The sequence below is a fragment of the Ambystoma mexicanum genome, chromosome 7p (assembly GCF_040938575.1).
Source record: "Ambystoma mexicanum isolate Mex_15411 chromosome 7p, UKY_AmexF1_1, whole genome shotgun sequence".
NCBI classification, from domain to species: Eukaryota; Metazoa; Chordata; class Amphibia; order Caudata; family Ambystomatidae; genus Ambystoma; species Ambystoma mexicanum.
In genome coordinates, this window is record NC_090939.1 from 285,902,018 (window position 1) to 285,924,984 (window position 22,967).

General features: G+C 48.3%; 1 protein-coding gene across 4 annotated transcripts in view; it reads left to right on the top strand.

Annotated features, from left to right (window-relative positions):
• Nucleotides 1–22,967, top strand: part of TIAM1 (TIAM Rac1 associated GEF 1) — an 853,394-nt gene that overhangs the window by 730,775 nt on the left and 99,652 nt on the right. For all 4 annotated transcript variants that reach the window (XM_069636354.1, XM_069636351.1, XM_069636352.1 and 1 more), the window contains one exon: nt 8,603–8,705. In XM_069636354.1, the coding sequence (XP_069492455.1) occupies nt 8,603–8,705 (103 nt within the window). The remainder of the gene's footprint in view (nt 1–8,602; nt 8,706–22,967) is intronic.

Genomic DNA, 22,967 nt, shown 5'->3' on the forward strand with positions numbered 1-22,967 from the left:
CTAAGGTGACTGGAGTGGGAAGGATTAATGGAACACCTTCCTTCTTAGGAGCATTAAAATACACAGTGTGGTTTAGCAGAATCAGAAAGACAATGATAAATGTGGAACAGGCATAGATTATGCACCAATACATTATGCTCCACCATCGATGTCTCTCCATACGCTGTTGACCTTGCTCACTTTCTGGAACTGCTATGTGCTCATTGGACCACATGATTGCCTGTAATTACTTTTAATGAAGGAAAAACTTGTTTCGTTACATGCTCCGATAGCTGTCAAATCTGTTCTACGATCTCCACAAGTAATCGGCTGATTGCAGGACGATTTATAGTATTTCGCATAAACACAAAATTATTGGTGTCTCGGTAAACAAGATAGGGATGAACTTGGAGCAAATAATAAAAGATCATAACAGGTCGTTTGTGGGCATCATCGTTAGATAGGACCATTTGTGCGCTCGAAAAGATGTTCAGGTAATTGTCTTATATGCTCTAAAACTGCTGCCAATAGTCTTCTAATTGCTGGGCCATTCTTAGGATCTTGGATTAAAGCATGGATATCAGTGCTCCTCCCAACAAGAGCAGGGTAAGGTCCCAGTATAAATATGAAGACGGCAAGAAGTAGTCTTTGTACGTCAACATCAGTTAACACCATGGGCACCTCCAAAGAGAAATTCAGTGAGAAACGAGTCGGGGGAACTGCTCTCACTTCCAGTTGTCGAACAGAAAGTCCAAATCTGGCATGATTGGTTTACTTCCGCACTTCACAGTCCAATGTCAGCAAACTCCTGTGGCTCATGAACAGTAGCTTTCCCACATCTTGCTATAGCAGGCTACAAAGAGTGTTTCAGGGGAGCCACAGTCCAAATATACAATTATCTGTCTACTGGACAGTCTCTGCAGTGTCCTTCCTCGTCATCAATCTAGTCTGAACTTCTTCTCCTTGGCTTGTTTCTGAATGGGTTGGGGGGTATGTCGGCCTCTCCAGTGTAGACGTTCACATCTCCTTGGTATATCCAAGCTAGTCTCCCTTGGGCCTTGACTGCTTACTGAGTAATATCCTCCACAATGAAAGGGCAGCTGAAATGGGCTTGTGCCACTTTCTTGTGAAATTCCTAATTAAAACCTTGTCTCCAGCAAATAGTTTTGGTAAACATACTTCTTTAAGACTAGTTTCTGTATGGTCTTCATCTGTTTTGAGACTGACACCCCATCTGCTTGACTTGATCTGCAATGACCGAGATACTAGCCATCATACATGTTAAGTACGCACATAGCTCATCTCCTAACAATTCTGTGGTTGTCTGAGCATCACTTCTAGTCCTCGATGGAGGAGTCAGTGGTGTTCTCATTCTCCTCCCTGTAACTAATTTGTGGGGTCTGAGGTGGTGCTCAGAGCGGGGCTGACTTCTTAATGCATATTATGCAAGGGGCAGGCAATGCAGCCACCCCTTCTTCAGTGGTAATTTCAATTTAGCTAGTCTCTCTTTGAGCAGACCGTTGAGTCTCTCACATATCCTCATCACTTGCAGGTGATAAGCAGAAGAAAACGTGTGCTTAATGCTAAGCAATAAGCTAATCTGCTCAAATGCCTCATTTCCAAAATGGGGGCCATTATCTGATCTCAACACCCCACATACTCCCCATCTAGGAAATACTTCTGGGACTAAAAACTTTGCAGTGCAAGTGACATCAGGGTGTGTGCATGGCCCAGCTTCAATCCACCTTGAGAAGGGGCACACTACCACTATCATATACCAAGGATATCTCAATCTTTGCCCTTCGGCTAATCTAAGACGCTTCCTATTACTCCTACGTATCAACCATCTACCAGTCCTAACGGTGTTGGGCCCTGAACGGGCCATTTCTAAAACAGAGCGTTTTTGCAGGATATGTAAGAATAAAGACTCACCTGAAACTGCAAGACACGTTCTCACACTATGCCCTAGATTGGGATTAACTTACATAAAACATTATAGTAGATACGTACACCATCTCGACCACATTAAGTCCAAAGACTTCTGGATAGCATGTATTAACACTCTGAATCCTAGCCTACATTTGGCCTTATACAGAGTATGGTATATAGTTAGGGGAATACTAGAAATTTGAAGGCTAGCTTACTCTCCTTGCATTTATAAAAAATAAATGAGCCTTGACATGCAATCACATGAAACTGCACGAAAGTTAACTTCTGGCTATAACCTGTGACATTTTTAATAAGAATGAGTATGAACATGATTTTAAACGTTTTTTTTCATTTTAATGATGAATGATGAATTGCTGTATAAAAAAAAAATTGCTGTTCAATAATTCAAACATTTTTTATTTTTTTTTTAGACTTATGATGTGTAAAGTTTTTGTTTTTAAAAAAACTATCACATTAAAATAAAATAAATAAATATACCTATATCCATTACAGACCTGCGGCATATAAACATAATCGATATGTAAATGCTGAAAAGGATCATTTGGTAGAGGAATTACGCCTCTGACTGTTCGTAGTGTGTGCCCAGCAGTAAACCTTTGACATACGATGTAATTCACTACATAAAAAGCAATGTGTTCTAACAGGTTTGGTACGAACAAGTTCTCCGCAATGGTTGCTGCTAGGCTCTCCCCAGCGACATGCGCAGGGTAGTGTAGCTGTTAGAACGCCACCCATAAGGCTACAGGCATCACTGGTTTACCAGTGCTCTGTTGTCGCCCAAATGCTTCAGAAGGGGATAAAGAACACCCCCTCTATATCCACAGTTCTTTCTCTTCCTGTGGAGCTCCACCTTGAATTTCCATTAACTGTGTTAGTGATAAGTGATTAAAGCTTTCATTCACAACTATTATCACAACCATGTTCTCCTTCACATCAGGAGTTTCAAAACTCATTGTCATGTGAATATGTAACCCTCTTTGCCTGCGGCTTGGTTTCTACGTGAAATAAAGTCAGTTCAGTTAGTATGTGCTGCGCATTTTACTATGGCGATGGCTACTGGGAGTTGTAGTGCTTTAATAAGCCTATCCAATAACACGCTGTGTTGCACTGGAGTGCCGTCTGCTCAGAGGTAGCCCATCCTTTTCCAGCTTGCTAATCCTGAGTGCATGGTTGACATTACGTAAGCAGAGTCACTGTACACTGTTACTTCCTGATCTGCGTGTTTCTCTAGCGTGACAATAAGCGCCACCAATTATGCAGGCTGTGCTGAGCACTTGCTACCACTTCAAATTCCCCATTGGCTCTGTGTTTTACCACAGCTAAGCCTGAATTCCTTTCTCCATCAATGTAATTGATCTTTGAAGATTCATAAATAAAGAGACCCTCTCCCAACTGCCAGAGCATTTTCCTTCACTCTCGGGATCTCGTCATAGAATTCCTCATAGATCGAGCAATCATTAACTTGCTCATCCTCTGCCAGTGGTTCGGCTACAAGCGTGGCAGGATTCACCATTTTACACCTAACTATTTTGATTGCTGGATTCAATATGACCACCTCATAAGTGGAAGCTCTTTGAGACATCAGCGTACCCTAAACAGCAAATAAAGCATTCTGCGCAAATAGTCATGGAACACCCCATCACTGTGCTTGCAGCTTTCTCGATATCGAACACGGCCGCTGCCAATGATTTTTGGCAAGGGAAGTGACCCCTCATTACTGGGTCCAAAATTCCACTATAATATGCAAAGGTTTTGTATCCCAATGTAGTTCTCTGTGTGAGCACTGCTGTCATGACTGTTCCATTCGTGTGCTAAAAATAAAAAGAACTCCTCAGAATAATTGAGAATTCCTAAAACTGGAGCTGTGCAAATTGCCTTTTTTAGTTCATCAAACCCCTCCTCCATTTCCTCAGTCCATTCAATTTTTTCCTGATTCTTCTGTGCCTTCTTCAGGGCCTGCAACAAGGGTTGCGGTTTTGACGTTTTCAAGATCACCTCTGCTCTTTCAGGTTTAACCTTCTTTCCTTCATGCGAGATTAACTGTCCTATGTACAACACCTCTTACTGACAATACTGCAATTTCTCTTTATCCACTTTATATCCTTTGTCTGTTAAAATAATCATTAGCTGTATCGAGTCTCCGTACTCTTCTTCTGATGTGCTGCAGACCAAAATATCATCTATGTTATTGCAGCACAACACTTGGCAAATCAATATTGCTTGGGTCCATCTGCAGGACCCTATTGAAAATCGATGGAGATTCAGAGTACCCCTGGGGTCAGACGTGTACTTTTCAGCTTAGTCTGATGGAATGTAAATGATGTAAGATCTTAGGAATCTTTATGCAACGGGATTGAGACAAACACATTTTTCAAGTCAATCACCATAAAATATTGTGCCTCAACAGGGATACTACATCATATTGCTGCAGGATTTGGAACTAGAGGAAACTTTGCTCCCCCGGACAATGAGGGCTGTAAACTGGATGCTTTTGGCAAGAAGGTGCTTACGGTGGGGGCTATGATAGTTAAGGTGGCCAACTCATAGGTGATCATGGCACACTACGACAGAGAGATGCGACACAGATTGGCTCCGCTGCTGGACCATCACCCTGAGCAGCGACGGTAGGAGGCAATGCTTCTGTTTCATGAGGGGGAGGAAGCCTCCAATCATAGCATTAATATTGCCGTGTGCCTGGCAGAATCCGGGTTTAAACAGATTAATGATGGGGTTGTCTTGCGCTGTACTGATTTTCGACCTGAGGTTCAGCACAACGTGGTAAACATGCCTTGCAAAGGAGAGCAGCTGTTTGGGGAGAAGATTGACGAGGCACTGAAGAACATGAAGGAGGACTCTGATACAGCGAGGTCCCTGGCAACTCTGCAGGGTAGGCGTTCGTTTCGCCCCTTTCACTCATTTCGGGGAGCCTCTGGGAACACCAGGTTTGCAGGATCTTGCGACAAAGGCTACAGTCACTCCAGCTATTCCTCCCAGGGTTTCTGATGATCTTTCCAGACAGCTCAGCGGAACAAGGACTATCATGGTCAGCGAAAAAGGGGTCCGTCCATCCTCCGCTACTAGAGGCCGGCAGTCCAGGCCTCAACAATGACTGCCATATGGGCAGTCAACTGGGAGGGAGAGTGGCGCATCATGTTGACGAGTGGTGTTTGATTACGATGGGACGATGGGTGCTGAATGCAGTCCAATACGGCCACTCGTTGGAGTTCTGGTGTCCGCCACCATCTATTCCACCAGTGAAGGTATCACAGCTGCATCTACAGGTGTCGCGGCAGGAGGTGCGTTTGATGCTGCAGAAGGGGGGGGGTGGAGAAGGACCTGATGTCCGAGAGAGGAAAAGGAACCTACTCTTTTTTTTTTGTCATAAAGTCGAACAGGAAATGGCGCCCCATTCTGGACCTACGGCCACTGAAGAAAAATGAAGCGCCAAAAGTTCAGGAGGCTAACTTGGCAAGGCATCATTAGAACAGTTCAGCTGGGGGAATTTTTGGCGTTGTTGGATCTCATAGATGCGGATTTCCACATCCTGATGCATCCCAAACATCGCAAGTTTCTACGGTTCATGGTCGGCAACGAGCATTACCAGTTCTGGGTTCTCCCCTTTGGCCTCAAATCCGCGCCCAAATGTTCACCAAGTGCCTGGCTCCAGTGGCGGCTTACCTCCACAGGGAGGGACACCATGTTTATCCGTACCTGGACGACTGGTTGGTCAGGGGGGCGACTCGTCAGCGGCAGCAGAGTCTCTCCATGCAGCTATGATCCCGTTACAGCATCTGGGTTTTGCAGTCAACTTCACCAAATCTTGTCTGACGCCATCCAGGGACTTGGTTTGTCTAGGAGCACAGTTTCATACACAGCTCAATCTGGTAAACCCATCAGTCGAAAGAATAGAGAAACTGTTATCCATGGCAGGCTCCTACGGGCCGGGGACATCGGTCACGGTCCGAGTATACATGTCTCTTCTCGGCAACATGGCGTCCTGCATCCCACTAATCCTGAACTGGCGGCTTCTCATGCGGCCAGTGCAGGAGGTTCTTGCATCAAGATGGTCACAAGTCCTCGGTGCTGGGTCTGACAAGGTTCTCATCTCCCAGGTTCTGGCAGATGCCCTGCAGTGGTGGACTTGCTCAGACAACATAGTGAGGGGTATGCCCCTGGTGGAACCAGATTTTCAGTACACGATCATGACTGATGCTTCCCAGGAGGGTTAGGGGGCGCACCTTGACAACTTTCGGGTCGAAGGCCTGTGGAACCTCAAGGAGGCTTCCTTAAACATCAACCTTCTGGAGTTGAAGGTGGTCCACTGGGTGCTGAAGTCTTTTCTGCCCCAGATTCAGGGCTCCGTGGTACAGATTCTGACAGACAACACCAACACAATGCTTTATCTGCGCAAACAGGGAGGCACGCGTTCACAGCCACTGACTCAGCAGGATCAGTCGGTCTGGCACTGGGCCATCACACACAGGATTCACCTTGTGGCTTACTATTTTCCAGGGGTTCAAAACGTTCAGGTGGATGCTCTCAGCAGAGAAACCACTCTGACACACGAGTGGCAGCTTCAAGAAATCGGTCACTCCCCCTCTGGACTTATTCGCCAGCCTAGAAAACAAGCAGTGCCGTCTCTTTGCCAGCAGGGTGGTTAATCCGCGCTCTAAGGCGGGCGCGTTCTCATTCCCGTGGACGGGCCTTTTTCGTGTATGCATTCCCTCTGATCCGGAAGACGATCCAGATGGTGTGCAAGGTTCTGTCCAAGTTAATCCTGGTGGACCCATTCTGGCCCAGACGGACCTGGTTCTTGGACCTTCTTTACCTAACAGTGGATGACCCTCTTCATCTGGGGTTCGAGCCAGATCTGCTGTTGCAGGATGACGGAAAGGTGCGGCATCACAACACAGGATCCCTCAGCCTTGAAGCATGGCTAGTGGCTATTACATCTGCCAGGTGGGTTTCCGAACTTCAGGCTCTGGTCATCGACCCGCCGTATCTGCGTTTCATATGGGACAACCTTCTCCTGTCTACGAATCTTCACTTTATTCCTATGATTCTGTTGGAGTCTCACAATATCACTACGATAGCCTTGCCCACCTTTTTTCCAAAGGCTACCACTTCGGCGGAGAAAGCGCTGTATTCCGCGGATGTCAAGAGGGCTTTGAAGTTTTATCTCGACAGTACTCGGTCCTTCAGAACATCGAGACAACTATTTGTAGCTGTTGGCCCAGCCAACAGGGGGAAGGCAAATTCGACGCAAGGCCTTTCCCATTGGGTGTCATCTACAATTTGCTTCTGCCACAAGAAAGCCAACAAGCCTTTGCGGCCCACTCCCAGGGTCCATTCTATGAGGTACGCAGCCTCGCCGGTGGCGCTGTGGGCGGGCATACCGCTCAGCGAGATTTGCCAAGCAGCGACATGGGTGGTACCGCATACCTTCACCGGACACTACTGTCTGGGGTAACAACATGCAGATGATGTGCAGGTGGGCGTGCGGTCCTCCACCGCCTGTTCCAATAAGGTAGGCCCTGCAGCTTCCGGGGATTTGGTCATAACTTAAAATTAATGTTTTCTATTGTTGGTTTAGGGGTATTGTTTGCCTGTTCTGCACCTCCAGATTCGTGTACTGCTATGTAGTCTATTCAGAGCATGTGAATACATAAAAGATCCAATGCTGGAGAAGGGAGTAGTTTCTTACCTGTAACTCCATTTCTCCAGCATTGTTATCTTTCATGGATTCACATGTGCCCTCTGGCCGCCCCCTTCAGGCAAACCTACGTTTTGGGTTTCCTCCATTTTGGGGAGGTTAAAATCTGGAGGGAAGCCACGGGGGCGGGGCTATTTATACTGTAAGTCCGTACAGCCTAAAGCGCCCCTAAAGATGTCGATAGGACACTCATTGTCGAAGTTTTCCATAGGAAAACCGCTAAATTAAAGTTACCGAGGTTACCCAGCCTGACGACGGGAAATATTCACAGCATGTGAATCCATGAAAGATGCCAATGCTGGAGAAATGGAGTTGCAGGTAAGAAACTACTCCTGTATATTTGATTGTTACCTGTATTGCCCTTTTTAAAGAATGCTCATTTAAAAACTGATGTTAAATAAGTAACTATTTATAACTAAAACCTTGAGTATAGGTGTTACTTGGTTACTTGTATTTGCGAATTTCATTGCTACAGCTCACGTTTACCCCTCTTGGGATAAGCCTGGCTGCTCAGTCACACTACCAACTTGTGTAATACAGGCCTATACCAAAAGGTGGGTTGCCTAATAACAAGAGTACACGTGTTGTGAAGTCTCCCACAGGATTACATCAATTCTTGCCTAACATAGTTTTGCTTCAAGGTGTATAGGAATGGCGTTATATTGCCAGGGTGAATGGGGGATAAGTTCTGACATCTTGGTTCCCTCCAATAGCCATTTGTCCAACTACTCAAAACGTTAACCATACATTAAAACTGTATGTTGCCCCGTTTCAAAATCTGGGTTTTTTTTTCCCCAGATGAGTGAGATTCTGCAAACAGTTCCTGTGTCATATGCATTATACAGTAATGCTAGTCTGGTGACCTGGTCTCAAGAGAGCTGTATGTAATTAAGAGGTCTTTTAATGCATTTCCAGTTTGAAACCATTCCCTAACCACACTTTATCTAATTGGAATGATAGGGGGGATCTCACAGATTGTCAATGATTGAAGACCGTGATGCCTTCCGATTCCGTCACATGATTTCAACAGAGGCACTACAGGTTCGAGCTCTAACGAGCGCAGGTAATATTCTAGAAAATGGGCATTTCACTATTACTTTTGTTTCCTTTATAATGTTGATGGTATCTGCTCCAGATTATAATCTGTGTTTATTTGGGGGAGGGAGGAGGGATACAAGGCATTAAAGTATAAATTGTATGTCTCCAAACAACTAGCCTTGTGGTTTTCTGTCTGATGTGCTCAACAGTGGTATTTTACAATGCAGTACAACAATGCCACCCACCCCCTAGGCAAATTATTGTGGATATACTAAACTTTAACCCAAGTTTTAAATATCTTTGATGGTTAATTGTTTCTATTCCATTCCCTACAGCACTAAACACATTTGGTATATTTGTTGTGTAAAATTACGTTATTTTAGAAGCCAAGGTTAAAGAATCAGAGCTCATTTGTTCCTAATTGCAATGTGTTGATTTTGGGCAGAACAGCACTAACTCACAAATACTCCTTCCTCAGAACCCAGACATGGTTTTGCAACTGTGAAGGATTGCCATTTAACAAACGTGGCTTTTCTGACTTTTTTTTAAATTATGCAATCCATCACTGAAAGGAAAATTTACTGATCAGATTCCCCTTTCATGCAGTCCTTGCCAAAAGCACCTGTGTCCTGCTGAATCAGGACCCCAATTTGTAGCACCTTCCCTACCAGTGGCACAGAGCAGGCTCAAGGGTCACAGGTGCCCATTTGACAGCTGCAGTTGTACCAAGTTTCCTCTTGAATCAACAAGTGACTTTAACAGGTGCCAAGGGGCTTTTTAGTGTTGTGTCCTCATTGTAATCGAAAAGTTGCACTCTGTAGGATATTGCTCTTCTTACTGGATTTACTATTTTTAAATGGAGGAAACTTGTAAATACCGTAGAAGTGTTAGCGAATTTGCCATGCCACACTTGTGTTGCAATGTGCTCTGTCCTGCTCCCAAGCAGGTCTGTCACCCGTTAGCACCCCTGCACTCCTGTTTCCCCTTTTGTCTGCATTGTTCCCTTCATCCTCTGCAATTCCCGGCTGAACCTTTGCTTCTATGAGCTAGGATCTCAACTTTTCTTTTCATCCTGACCATGCAAAGACATGCAGCTTGCAGCTTGACTCATGCCTAGTGGGCTTCTGCTCCCTGTGCTGTCCTTCCCAACACCTCCACTTAGCCTCCTAGTGGGTTATTCAGGCACAGATGGAGGATTAAATTGGTGCAGACATTACAACCTGTTGTGGGAAGGGTGCGTGTTTTGACATTCCCGGGTAACCTTTCCCTTACCACTCTCTTCCCATAGGAATCTGTTTGTGACTTTGTCCCGTCATGCCTGTCCCACTACCTGACCATATACTCCATTGCATCCACAACCCTTGCTTTCCAGAGCCTCTACTACAAGAAGCAGTCTTGGAACTTGTGTAAAATCTCTTGGCATACTGATTGGTGTCCATAACTGCACTCAAGTTAGCTACAGGTAACCTAAGCACTGTTAACCTTTCCTTGCAGATAAAGCTCCTTGCCTTCTGACCGGGAACAGCTTAACAATTTACAAGACCTACAAATCTGAAACCGTGCGTGTGTCCCCCAGTACTCACCAGTGTCTCTGATCTTTTTCTACGACTACTGAGTCTTAGCCTTTAGTTTAACCCCAGTGCCAACTGTGCCCATGCCCATTTGTTTCAGTGGCACTCGCAATGTATTGTGTATAGTTTTCAACTGAGTGTGCTCAAGAAGTGGCTGTGAAGGAGCTGGCTAAAACGGAATCACTCCAAAATCTATTTAATGTTCTTGGGAACCATAAAGAACCCCAATGTTTGTACTACCGTGCCTCACCAATCAAAGTTCCTGCGGCAATCTATTAATTTTGCCATAACAGTCACAGAAATCAAAGTTCTCCTTGAATGTGATATCAACCTAAACTCCTGGTATTGTCCCAGAGAGGTGGTTCTTCCTAACATGTAAACTCTAAGCTCACTCTTCGTTACCCACCCAGTTCTGCATCCTGTGGTAGTCCACTCTTCTGGATAGTAAGCTTGACTTTACTAACATCCCCTTTTACGGCCTGCCTGAATGGCAGCTTGATTGCCTGCAGAACGTTTGGAATGCGGGAGGTCTTTACATTGAAAACCTATAATAAAGGACCACATCTTCTCTTTTTTTTTTTTAGAAAACCTCAATGCCTCCCAACCTGAGCCTTGTTCCAAACCATATCTAAAATGGTACTTTAGTGTCAGTCTCCTGCCTAATTTTGGGAACCACTAGTGGTGTGACCAAGAGGACTGGGCCTCTCTGAAACAGTGAATGATGGTTGAGGGGCAGGCATATGGAGGTTCCCCTTATCACCCTGCTTGGCCCTACCACTTGCCAAGACAGAGTCCTATTTACAGCCAACCCCTTACTGGCTTGGGAAGTGGCTGTGTACTACATTCGCTGTGGATCTAATAAAACACTAACAGAACCCCCCCCCCCCCGCACCCCGTCCCCCGATACTGGAATTTCCCTGCTACAATGAATTTCCCCACCAAGGTGCAGGCCCTTGTCCAAAGACGAGCCCCAGGAGAGAGGGAGAACCTGGGTACAGAGGGCCTCTGTGGAGAGTTTAAAAATACTTTTCTTTTGGCAACTTGACCTTTGCTCATTTTGCTATGGGGAAACTGATTATTCCTTCAAACTGTTTGTACTGGGAAACTGTTTCCATTTTGGCTTTTACTTTTTGTAACTTTTTAACATTGCACACAGCTTTGTACAATGCAGTGCAAGGGGGATACTTTTGTATCACTCTAGTCTTTTACCATTGGTATTTTTGGTTACTTTTGTGTCTAAAGAAAAGCTGGTGGCAGGGGAGAGGGAGAGAGGGAGAGGGAGAGAGGGAGAGGGAGAGAGGGAGAGAGAGAGGGAGAGAGGGAGAGAGGGAGAGAGGGAGAGAGGGAGAGAGGGAGAGAGGGAGAGGGAGAGAGAGGGAGAGAGAGGGAGAGAGAGGGAGAGAGAGGGAGAGAGAGGGAGAGAGAGGGAGAGAGAGGGAGAGGGAGAGAGAGAGGGAGAGAGAGAGGGAGAGAGAGGGAGAGGGAGAGGGAGAGGGAGAGGGAGAGGGAGAGAGAGATATTTCTAGTGTGCACATTAGTGTTTAACGCATATGACTACTAAACATTGATAGCGCCACAAGACTTTCACTTGTTTTGGCCATATTGTTGTTTGGCCTTCTTCCTCCCTTGCCAGGTCAGAAAATCCCATATAAGGTCATGCACTTGCCTGGGAAAGCTGTTGATTTCGAGGGCTATTGATGCCCTTTTTTGTCAATAGCTCCGGATGTGGGAGGGACTGTCTGGTCCCATTCCTGGAGCCAGAGAGTCTAGGTTTGGGGCATGAGTGAAACAGGAAGTTGTCCCTAATTGGACAACTATTGACTATTTGAATGGTGCAGATCCTTTCCATTGGTGGGTTTGGACTTGCTTTCAGTCTAGATGGATAAGAGGACTCTTGCAGTCATTTCTTCAAATCAGCTTTGGAGCCAATAATCCTTTGTAGAGGAACAGCTGACTAAAGACCCGCAGAAGACTCACGAAGAGGCATGCCATCTCTTCCTGCGTCTGGCCCAGTAAACAATTGTTGGACTACCTCATCTCTGAAGACCCTGAGCTGTGCCTCATTCCCTAGATTAGTGGGACCGACTAGTCTCCACGTGTTCTCAACGATCCAGCCCTCCTGAACCTTTGGAGGTGTCCCTGGGCACTTCTGCAGCAAGAATGCTACCAGGAACTTCCAGTGACTGCTGAGTAACCTCCACTGTCCTGACTACAACTTCTAAGTGATAGGAAAGGGGAGGTCCAAACACGACGACTTCCTTCCTTGGACTGGTGGGCCTAACTTATCCCAAGACTAATTGTATTTTGCACCATCACTGGAAGAGCTGCAACCTCCACAGCCTGTAATTCACCAGTACCTGGGAACCTGTGCTGCATCAAAGCACACATTTTCCCGGAACTTTGTGGGCATCCTTCTAAGCCTGCAGTGATTTGAGCCAGCTGCCCAAAATCCCCCCACCCAAGATGAGGACCAAGAAAAGATTCTACCAGTGTGGCATTCGTCCTTCATTGAAGCCTGAAAAAGGCACCAACAAGCCAGAACTGCGATGATCCTTTGCTGGGAGTGCCTGCATGAGCGCTGTCGCCAGATCCACCGAAGTCCCGTTCTTCTGTCGCCAAGAGCAAGATACCTTCGACTGGGTCTGCTGTGTCCTCGCCGCTGGAACCCTCTTGTAGCAACTGCTTCTGCACTCCAAGGTATTGTCCTGCTTCTAGTAAAACTTCCCTGAAGCCTGCTTTGTACATCATATGTTCCTGGGGGCTGTAGGTAGCTGGTGCCTTGCACCCCTCCTGTGCTACCATAGTTACATTGGAGTATAAAACAGACTGCCTTAGGACATTGATCCTTGCGGCAATGCTTCAAGGAAACCTCTCGACTTCCTTGACTTGGGAAGCCTAACTTTTACTTGCAAAACCAAGAAGAGATCCTATTGGACTCTGAACCTTTTACACTGTCTCAACCCTGGTCACCTAGTGTCCCCTCTGAACATTGTGAGACTCTTATCAGATAGGGTTCGATTCTAAGACTGGCTAAACAAAGTTTCTAAAAGTTATAAGAGTTTGGAAAAGTTTGTATATACGTTTTAGATGGTTTTACTATGCGATTTGTTCCTGAATAAAATATTCTAATGTGACTGGGGTGCATTTAAAGGCCCCAAACAGAAGTCCCTTTCACATGAATGACGGGCATTTAAACACTGCAACAAAAACGGCCTGGCTTTTGCTTTTGTTATTCACATGAATGGCAGGCATTTAAACCCTGCAACAAAAATGGCCTGGCTTTTGCTTTTGTTTTTCACGTAAAGTTAATGAGCCATGTGGAAAGGGGCCTACCTGTCATTATCAATGGACACGCAGCAGTTTCATTTACAAAATGAGGAATCAAAGATCCCTGTGACATTGAAAACAGGATTTGTAAACCGTGAAAGCAAAAATGGCCTGCACATGTATGTGCAAATCAAAAGGGCTTTAAAAAGCCACAATGGGAAAAAATATCACTGCTCACAGAAAAGTTTCAGGAAAAGAAAACATGATGTGTGGGTTGACAAAATCAATGTATATTACATTTCACTCACAAAACTCCAGTGACATTTGAAGAGAAACTTGGTCTTAAGGAAAAACCTGTTTCTGGTTGAGGGCAAAACATCGCAAGGAAAACTCCCACTTCCAACCCTGGATGTCACCTCGCACATCTAATGACCCCCCACAATAGAATTTTGTGCTGAAGGTGTTGAAAGCCCACTGTTTCCCAGACTTGCTGGCCCCAAATGCAGTTAAAGTAGGAACTTCAAGGGAAACTCATCCTTGGCTGGAGCATGGCTAAAAGGTGTGAAGTCTGGGGGCACCAACTTCAAAGAGACGCATAAAAGAACTCTGGTCCCAGGCTGGCCCAGGGAGACAGATGGCTGGGCTGTATGAGGCAGACCTCCCATTTGCTGAACAGGAACACTCCCAATTAATTTAAAGGACTATTACCATTTAGGCCTTTTTCACAGCAAACCATACTGTGGATTGATTTCATTTTTATACCATTTTTTTATGTCATTTCCAGGTGGTTTTGGGGCTATAAAATGAATCTACCTTTGACTCTGGGAACTGTAATGGCCAGTTAGACTAGGTTTCTGGTTGATCTGAACATGTTCCAAATGTGAGAGTTGATGAAAAGGTGCAAAATGAAATTAGGGATATGCTTAGTAACTTCCATCTTCATAACTGTTGTGGATTTTATGGAAATGATAAAAATGTGCCACATGGCCATGCTACATCGTACGGACTTGGCGGTCGGCTTATCTAATTCTCCACGATGAGCTAAAACAGAAAATATGTTTAGTATGGAAGTTGCTAGTACAATTATGAAGTTGTGATACATAACTAGTTTTTGCCAAAAAGTTGAAAGGAGAACAAAGGATGATGAAAAATGGGAATAGACATATGATGCTCCAAACCCCTAAACCAATCCTGATTTGGGGCGGAGAGAGAATGGGTAACTGTCCAATCCTGGTGGCAGGGATTATTGCAGGGTACGTCCCCAAGATTGTAAAATTGGTGATGTCATTTCTGCTATATAAGGGGGTCTGCACTAGGGCAGGACAGACAAAAAAAGGGGAGACAGAAAAAGGAGAAAGACAGGGAGGCTGCTGAAACTTACCATCTGACAGCTTTAAGGAGACACCAGAGGAGATCGCTCAGTGTGTATCTGGGTGGAGCTGTCTATTTCTAGGAAGGTCTCAAAGCTGACTGGGTCCTGTGGTGAAGAGCGCGAGGCCGTCTTTGAGAGTGGAGTGACCAGATCCCTCCCCTACCCTATCCTTCCAGAGTGCCCTGAGAAGCAGCTGGCTTTCCTGAACCTTAAGCAGAGCCTTGTTATGCAAGTAGAACTAAGCTCTGGAAAACCAAAAGGTGTTGGGAGTCTACTTGCCTTGAGTCCTTCCCTTTATAGTTGGTGGGGGTGGGAGGGTAAAACTGTGTAGATCATTAGCCTATGTAACCAAAAATATTAAGTCGCAGAGGTAGGAGCAGTCTGTGCAGTTGTTACCTCCACGAGCTCCTGCTACCTGTGTTGGAAGTCTGCCTTCCAGTTCTATTGATTCGTGTGGGAGGATCCCTCAAAACCTACCCCAGGCCACAGAGCGGCCGCAGAGCTAGTCGCAGAGGTAGTAGCAGTCTGTGCAGTCCGTGACAGGACTTGCCAGACATGCTCCCTACCTCCGTGTCCAAATCACCAGACGAACAGCTAAACGATCAGCAAGAAGGAGAGGGGGAGAAAAAATCTTTGCGAAGCTCCAAACCACGTGCGGGCAGAATGGATCCGCATCCAAGTCAAACCCTCCCCTAAGGAGCCGCTTACAATCGGCCCCTCCAAAACCTGGAAAACACTCTTTGCCATCACGCGAAACTGAGAGGGCTATACCGGCCACCCTCTCCAAAGCGTGTCTGGAACCTGTTGCAGCGCCGGTTAAGGATATGGACACCCATCTGAACACGCTCAACTCTACTGTAAACACAGCAGCCACCCACGTGCCATCTCTCCATGCAGAGTTTCAGTCGGACAGCGTTCTCCCTTCAGGGCCCAACTCCAGGCTGCCTCGGGCGTCCTCTTCCCCTAAGGGCCAGAGGGCCCAAGGAGGCGGAGACCCCCACAGCAGCTGCGTCGGCTTCCATCGTGGGAAACATTGAGTTGCACGACCAGAATCAAGATGCATCCGGAGCCCTGACACAGGACCTAATTATGGAAAAGAACGCTAACATTTCAGAGACCCTTCACCAAAACAAGAAGAGCGCGGACGAAATCACTGATAACATGGAGCAGCCATCGCTTACCTGTACCTTGCCTCACAGCTGCCAGGATCAGGAGGGGGGGGGGGAAGTGCTCTACACAGAGAGACGCAGACCGTGATCGCAACCGCTGAGATTCACTGCGCGTTCCCGGAAGAGGCAGAGCACCAGCCGGCAAGGAGGATCGGGAAAATGGATGCATCTGCCAGGCAGACCCACAAATTGAGCAAGCTCTCCTGGTGGTTGTTGATGGCAATGGCACTCCAAGCCCAGCTGTCCCACCCACCCCTCACCCCAAGAATGCAGTGGAAGAACTGCATGATCCTCTGGGCAAGCAGCGCCCAAATGATTTTAAACCGAGCTCTCATGTCAAAGATCCAATTCCAGTAATCGCCCATTCTAATGAGAACTCATTTGGTGATGAGCAAACCCCAAGCGCGAACGATCCGAGGTTTCAAGGCTCAAGTACAAAAAATCAATTACAAGAAAGGGCAAAATCATAAAAAAAACACAAACAAATACCCAAAAAAGGACATTTGCCAAGCTGGCCCAACTGAATTCCCTGAAGGATTTCTTCATAAAACAGGGAAAAAGAAATCGTGATCAGCTGGATGAGCTTTGATGTTGAGATCTTAGAGGCAATAAAGGAGCCCCCTCCAGCCATCAAAATCAGGAAAACAAGTAACCTCAATGACGTACCAACTGAACTGGTTACAGCCCCAAAAGAACTGGCAGTGCACGCTCCAATGAACCACGTGAATAAGGACATCAATAATATCCCTCCATTGGGACAAGAAGATCCCATTAGCACACCCGAAGGGAGCAACGCTCTTCTCCAGAGCCAGTCCCCCAACAGCATACTGGGGGCAAACAGAGCTACTAACCCCACTCAGAACCACCCAACTATAGAAGCAGCGAGACCTCTGAAGGAAAACCACTTGCTTACTGAGAAAGCAAATGACCAACTAAAGGCAAATGACAGGCCCCCTCTCCTAGTCCCTGAGGCCTCTCACAATCACCACTCTGAAATGAACCCACAAAAAAAGAAGTCTATAAGTTCTATTTACCATTAGGGCGAAGGGAGAGAAAACGGCCACTCGCCAGCGCCAGCGAGCAAGACTGATCGAACTCCTCTGATCCTACTTTCTCCTCCTCGGGGATTCAATCCACCGACAACGCCGACCGCAGCCCAGAAACGTCAGAGCCTGGGCAACCAATGTCCGCCTCCGCAGAAAGACACTCCTACGAAAAGAATAGACATGACAACTCTCATGTCAGCGATAAAAATTGCGCTGACCCCATTCTATAAGCTATACAAGTCCATTAATGACAACCAAAGAGACCAAACAACGCTTATTGCAATGATGCATACAAAATTAATATTCTTGGAGGGATACATCCAGGCAACGGAAAAAAGGCAAGTCATCCCAGAGATCCCTACCATAAACCTCCCTCCCGCCTGCAAACAACGAGCCAGATGGACGACGAACCAACAAAGAGTCATACCACAAGAAAGGAAATCCTGCAACAACATCTCAAAGTACTCAAACTGAGCAGGAAAAACCTCAACCAGCTACAAAAAAGAGCATACAATGGAAAAACTTTTGCATTTTCAACTCCCCAAGTGGTGCTAAGTCCCCAAAAAGCGCAAACCTCCCGGAGGTCTTTTTCTTCAAGGAAAGCTCGCTGAGAAAAGGCGGTACCAATACCAAGAATAAAACAGATGAAATCATCAAGGACCAAAGGGCGGGGGTGCCCAGAGGTGGAAAGAGCATAAAGTAAAATCCCCACAATGCCCAAAGATCGCCCTTAACAAATAAACGAGGGTGGCCTGACGCGCATGGAGTGAGGACGGAGCTTCCCTGAGCTCCGGCCGGGCCGCGCAATCTGAACCTGTTTTCGGGCGTTACGCGTGTGGCTGTGCCATCCACCGTAAGGTTCAGCCGCACATAAAGCGATTCCCTGAATGTCGCACCTTTGTCCGACAAAAATCGGAGACCGGGCGCTCGCTAAATCGACCCGGCCTGGCTCCCCCTACCACCCGAGGGGAGCTCCCAAGATGGCGGCCGCATTGCGCGGATGACCCCGGAGCGCTCGAAGAGGCTGGGACCCCACAGCACCTCCGCCTAGCTGACCACGCACTACTCCCGCTGACTGCTGCCACCCAGAGACCCACACCGTCCCTCGGAGCGGACCCGCGAGGTCCCACGAACTTCAGCTGGGACCGTGGGACAACACCGCGGGAGCTCCCGCTTCGCGCCCGGAGTCTGCGCCCCCGACCCGGACGGTGCGGGCGCCCAACCAGCTGGCGCAGATCGGACACTGCCGGCTCCACGGATCCTGGGGACCGCTAGCCGGGGCCCCGGCCTGAGGAGCGTCCGATCCACTCTCCACTAGCCAGGGAGCCTGGCCGCCCACTTAAGTGGACTCCCACGCCGCAGCCGCGACTGGCGGCCCCCACGCGAGATCGACTTGAGGACACCTCGCCCGGAGTGAGTAAATCACAGACCCCCTCACTCTACACGCCCATTGTTTGCTGCCCCAGCTGAACCTCCTCCGGAACCCATACTGGATTTTTTTGCGGGGGCCGCCCGCCCCACCTGAAGGCCGACCCCATTAACTCTGCAGGCCCCGGGCAGCAGCCCACTAACCGTACTACGGGGCCTAGCAGCCTCCCCCAACCAGCATCGACTCTTCCACCACCACCACCCCACCCAAGTCTTGGGCCGCAACGACCCGCGAGCCCTCACCTTGGGACACCTATGCCTCCCGCACACCCGACACAGGGGGTGCACCAAGGCTGGCGGCACAACACGCTTAATTGATACGCAGTGGCGAGCTGTGGAAAGCGGCACGCTCCCCACCCTGCGAGTGGACATTGGATCCCCTGAGTCATCCACCAAGGCCAAGACACTCCACTATGGCGGCCGCAAGAAACAAGGCCAAAAACGCCACCATGGACCCTTTTGTCACATCTAAGTCTCAGCCCGCCTCCCAGACCACATCGACAGGCTCAGCAACGCGAGACAGCTCTGAGGAAGACACCAGGCACAACCAGGTACTGGATGCGATCGCAGCCCTAAGATCATCCATAGAATCGAAGATGGGGGAAGTCAAAAACCGATATCCAACTAATAAGACAGGACGCCCGCAACTTGACGGAACGTGTCACCGCAGTTGAATCTTCCCAGAAGGACGGGTCCGATGACACGGCAGTCCTAAAGTCGGAGGTTGCAGTCCTCAAAAACAAGGTGTCCCTCCTAGAAGCGAGGTCTGAAGAGGCGGAGGGTCGCGCTAGGCGCGATAACATTAGGATACTGGGTGTACCAGAGGGGACAGAGACTATGGACCCGACGGCCTTCGTGGAATCCTTAATACAACAGGAGATCGGGGTAGCGAGCCTCTCCCAGGGCTTCGCCATAGAGAGGGCTCACAGGTCCCTCCAGAAGAGGCCCCCCCCCAGGCTCCTACCCTCGACCCATCATTGCAAAGGTACTCAACTTCCGGGACCGGGAGGTAATCCTGAAATTCTCGAGAGAAGGCAGAGTAATAGAGCGGGGCAACTCCAAAATCACCATATACCCCGATTACACTCAGTCGGTTCAGAAAGCTAGGAACTCTTTCGTCCCAATCAAGGCTAGACTGAGAAAACTAAATCTGAAATACATGCTACTTTACCCCTCTAGACTGAAAGTGATTCACAAGGGAAGGGCAATATTTCTGGAGACATCGGCGGCGGCCACTATGTGGATGGAACACAACAACCTGGCCGAGGTCCCCGCCGACTCTCCCCACGGACAACACAATGCTGACAGCCAGGGTTGACCCACGGACACCCTGACTTGGGAATCCACGCCCTCCTCAATAAACCTGAACTGCGAAGAAGAGCCCCGATCTACCTGAAGCAAAACTACAAAAGAACATGCTAAACGATTGCGCGACCCACCAGACCCCCCCATGCATGGACACGGACCACGTTCCCGCGAGGGACCAGTGCAGGCCAGTTGCCAGCACATACCCACTCGCGCTAGACACCCGGATGGGGACAGGCAGCGCGAGAGCACCCGAGCACCACACTGTTGTGACAGGAGCTGGGTGCACCAGTTATAATTGTTTCCTTCAAGTTACTGTTGTTCTAATGCCCCTACCTCTGAGAACTCTTACCTGCACCAAAACGAACCCAAAATCAAACATCGAAACAGCTCGCCCCTCACGGTCTGAACAGGTCATGGCTCGCGACAACAGACAATCAAGCCGCAATAAAGTGTGGGCAACCCTGCTGATAATCAGTGTGATCACACAATGGCATCAAAACCCAAGGTGATCACGTGGAATGTCAGGGGAATGGGGTCCTACCTCCGAAGGAACCGCATACACTCCTCCCTGAAGAGGAAGAGAATATCATTCGCTCTGCTGCAGGAAACGCACCTCTCCGCAGACTCCGCGGATAAGCTGACGAAATATTGGGGCGGCCAGGGCAACGGCTCATCCCACTCGAGATATGCACGAGGGGTGTACACGTGGGTGAGCCCGGACACCCCATTTCAACAACTGGGCATGGAGAAAGACAATGAAGGAAGATATCTGATAATGTGGGGCATGCTGGAGAACACTCGGCTATGCATAGTGAACTCATATTTCCCCCCACACGGTATCCCCTCCCACCTCAAGAATCTATGCGCCAAAATTATGCTCCACAGAGACCACACTCTAATATGGGGAGGTGACTTCAACTGTGTCATGAACGCCGAATTGGACAGGTCAACCACGCCACGCACACCCAACAACCTTTCCTCCGGAGCCCTCCGCAGAGCGGTGGAGGACTTACACGTGACCGACATCTGGCGGGACCTACACCCAGATGACAGATCCTACTCATTTTACTCGGCCCCCCACAACCTCCACACCAGGATAGACTACTTCTTCATTGACAATGAGCTAACCCCACAGGTTGAATCTGTTAACTACCTGGGTAGATCAATATCGGATCACTCCCCACTGATACTGCAACTCTTCTTGGGAGGCCCTAGACCTCCTATCCCGATGTGGCGCATGCCAACAGAGGCCTTGTCCGATCCTGCATTCAAAGAAACTCAAGCTGAGAAGCTTGAGGAATACATAGAATTTAATAAGGGCTCAGTCGTCAAATGGAGCACATTTTGAGAAGCAATGAAGGTGGTGACGAGGGGACAGGTAATCGCCGAGGCAGGAGGGATCAGGAGGCAATTGAGACAGGAACTAGAGTCAGAGGAGGAAAAGATCAAGCACCTCAAACACTCTCCCCCCAACGATTGAGACGGAAACCAGGCTGAAGGAGATCAGGGAAGACTGTAGAATCGCATGGGAGAGGCTCTCGAAGTTCGACTTCTCTGCACGATCCGTGAAGGCACACAAAGAGGCGGACAAACCAGGCAGGATCCTAGCCTGGCTATGCAGGAAGGAACACCCGAGGATGGCTCTAAACCTGATTAAGGATAGCAAGGGCACCCCCCACAGGACACAGCAAGCAATAAACAACACCTCTGACTACTACGCTGATTTATATGCCCACACCAACCGAATACCCGAGGCAGACATAAAAGATACCTTGGAGGAAGTCGGGCTACCCAAATTGAACCAGGACCAGAGGAGCACGCTGGGAGAGCCCATCACGCCCGAGGACATATCAGAGGCGATCAGATCCCTCTCCACGAACAAAACCCCCGGAATAGACGGCCTTACCCCGGAGTTCTACAAGGCATATGGGGACCTCCTATCCCCCATACTGCAAGAAGTTTACGCGGAGGCATACGAAACTGGAATATTACCGAGCAGCATGAGAGAGACCCTTATAGTCCCAATGCTTAAGCCTGGCAAACCACCCGAAAACTGCGACTCATACCGCCCGCTAGCGCTCCTGAACTACGACAGCTAAATACTAACGACCATACTGGCAAAAAGGCTTTCGAGAGTAATAGGAACCCTGGTACACGAAGATCAAACTGGCTTCGTCCCAGGACGCAACACCACGGCCAACTTGAGAAGACTTCAGCATGTGATAGCGCAGACAGCCGAATCCACCGAAGACCTGGCTGTGCTGTCGCTAGATGCCATCAAGGCCTTCGACTCGATTTTCTGGGAGTGGCTGATCGAGACCCTGAGGGAATTCGGACTTGGCGAACAATTTGTCCGATGGATCGAGGTACTTTACAACAACCCAGTCGCGAGAGTGAAGACTGGCGGCACGATATCAGAGGCGTGGGCCATCCAGAGGGGAACCAGGCAGGGATGCCCCCTCTCCCCAATGCTGTACATCCTGGGCCTGGAACCGGTGGCGATCTACTTCAGGAAACAGCTCTTTGACGCAGGCATCAGCCTGGGCGGAACATACAATATCATCTCCCTATATGCTGACAACGTCCTTTTGTACCTACGATACCCCCAGAGGAACGCCCCTACAGCCCTGGACATCCTAGACAATTTTGCGAAATACTCTGGGATAAAATTTAGCCGCCAGAAATCATGTTCCTTCCCCCTGGCTGGACTCAAAGGCAGGAACGCAGAGGAACTCCCTGTGATCGGGATCCAGTGGCAGGTGGAGGCGTTCCGCTACCTGGGCCTCACCATCAAGCATACGCCGGTCTCCACCCACGAATGCAACACGGAGGCGGCCATGTCCGGAGTACGCAGATCCACCACGCAGATCCACCAAATTCTGGTCGAAACTACCGCTATCTATGATGGGCAGAGTAGCAATAGCCAAAATGATAATATTGCCTAGATTTCTCTACTATTTCACTAACATAGCATACTATATCCCACCACCCTTCTTCAGTAAACTAGAATCCCTGCTCAGGGACTTCCTTTGGGGTCGAACCAGGCACAAGCTCACGCTGAGCACCCTCATACTTCCCTGCGCCGAGGGTGGCGTCCAGCTTCCAGACTTCCAGAGGTATTACCTG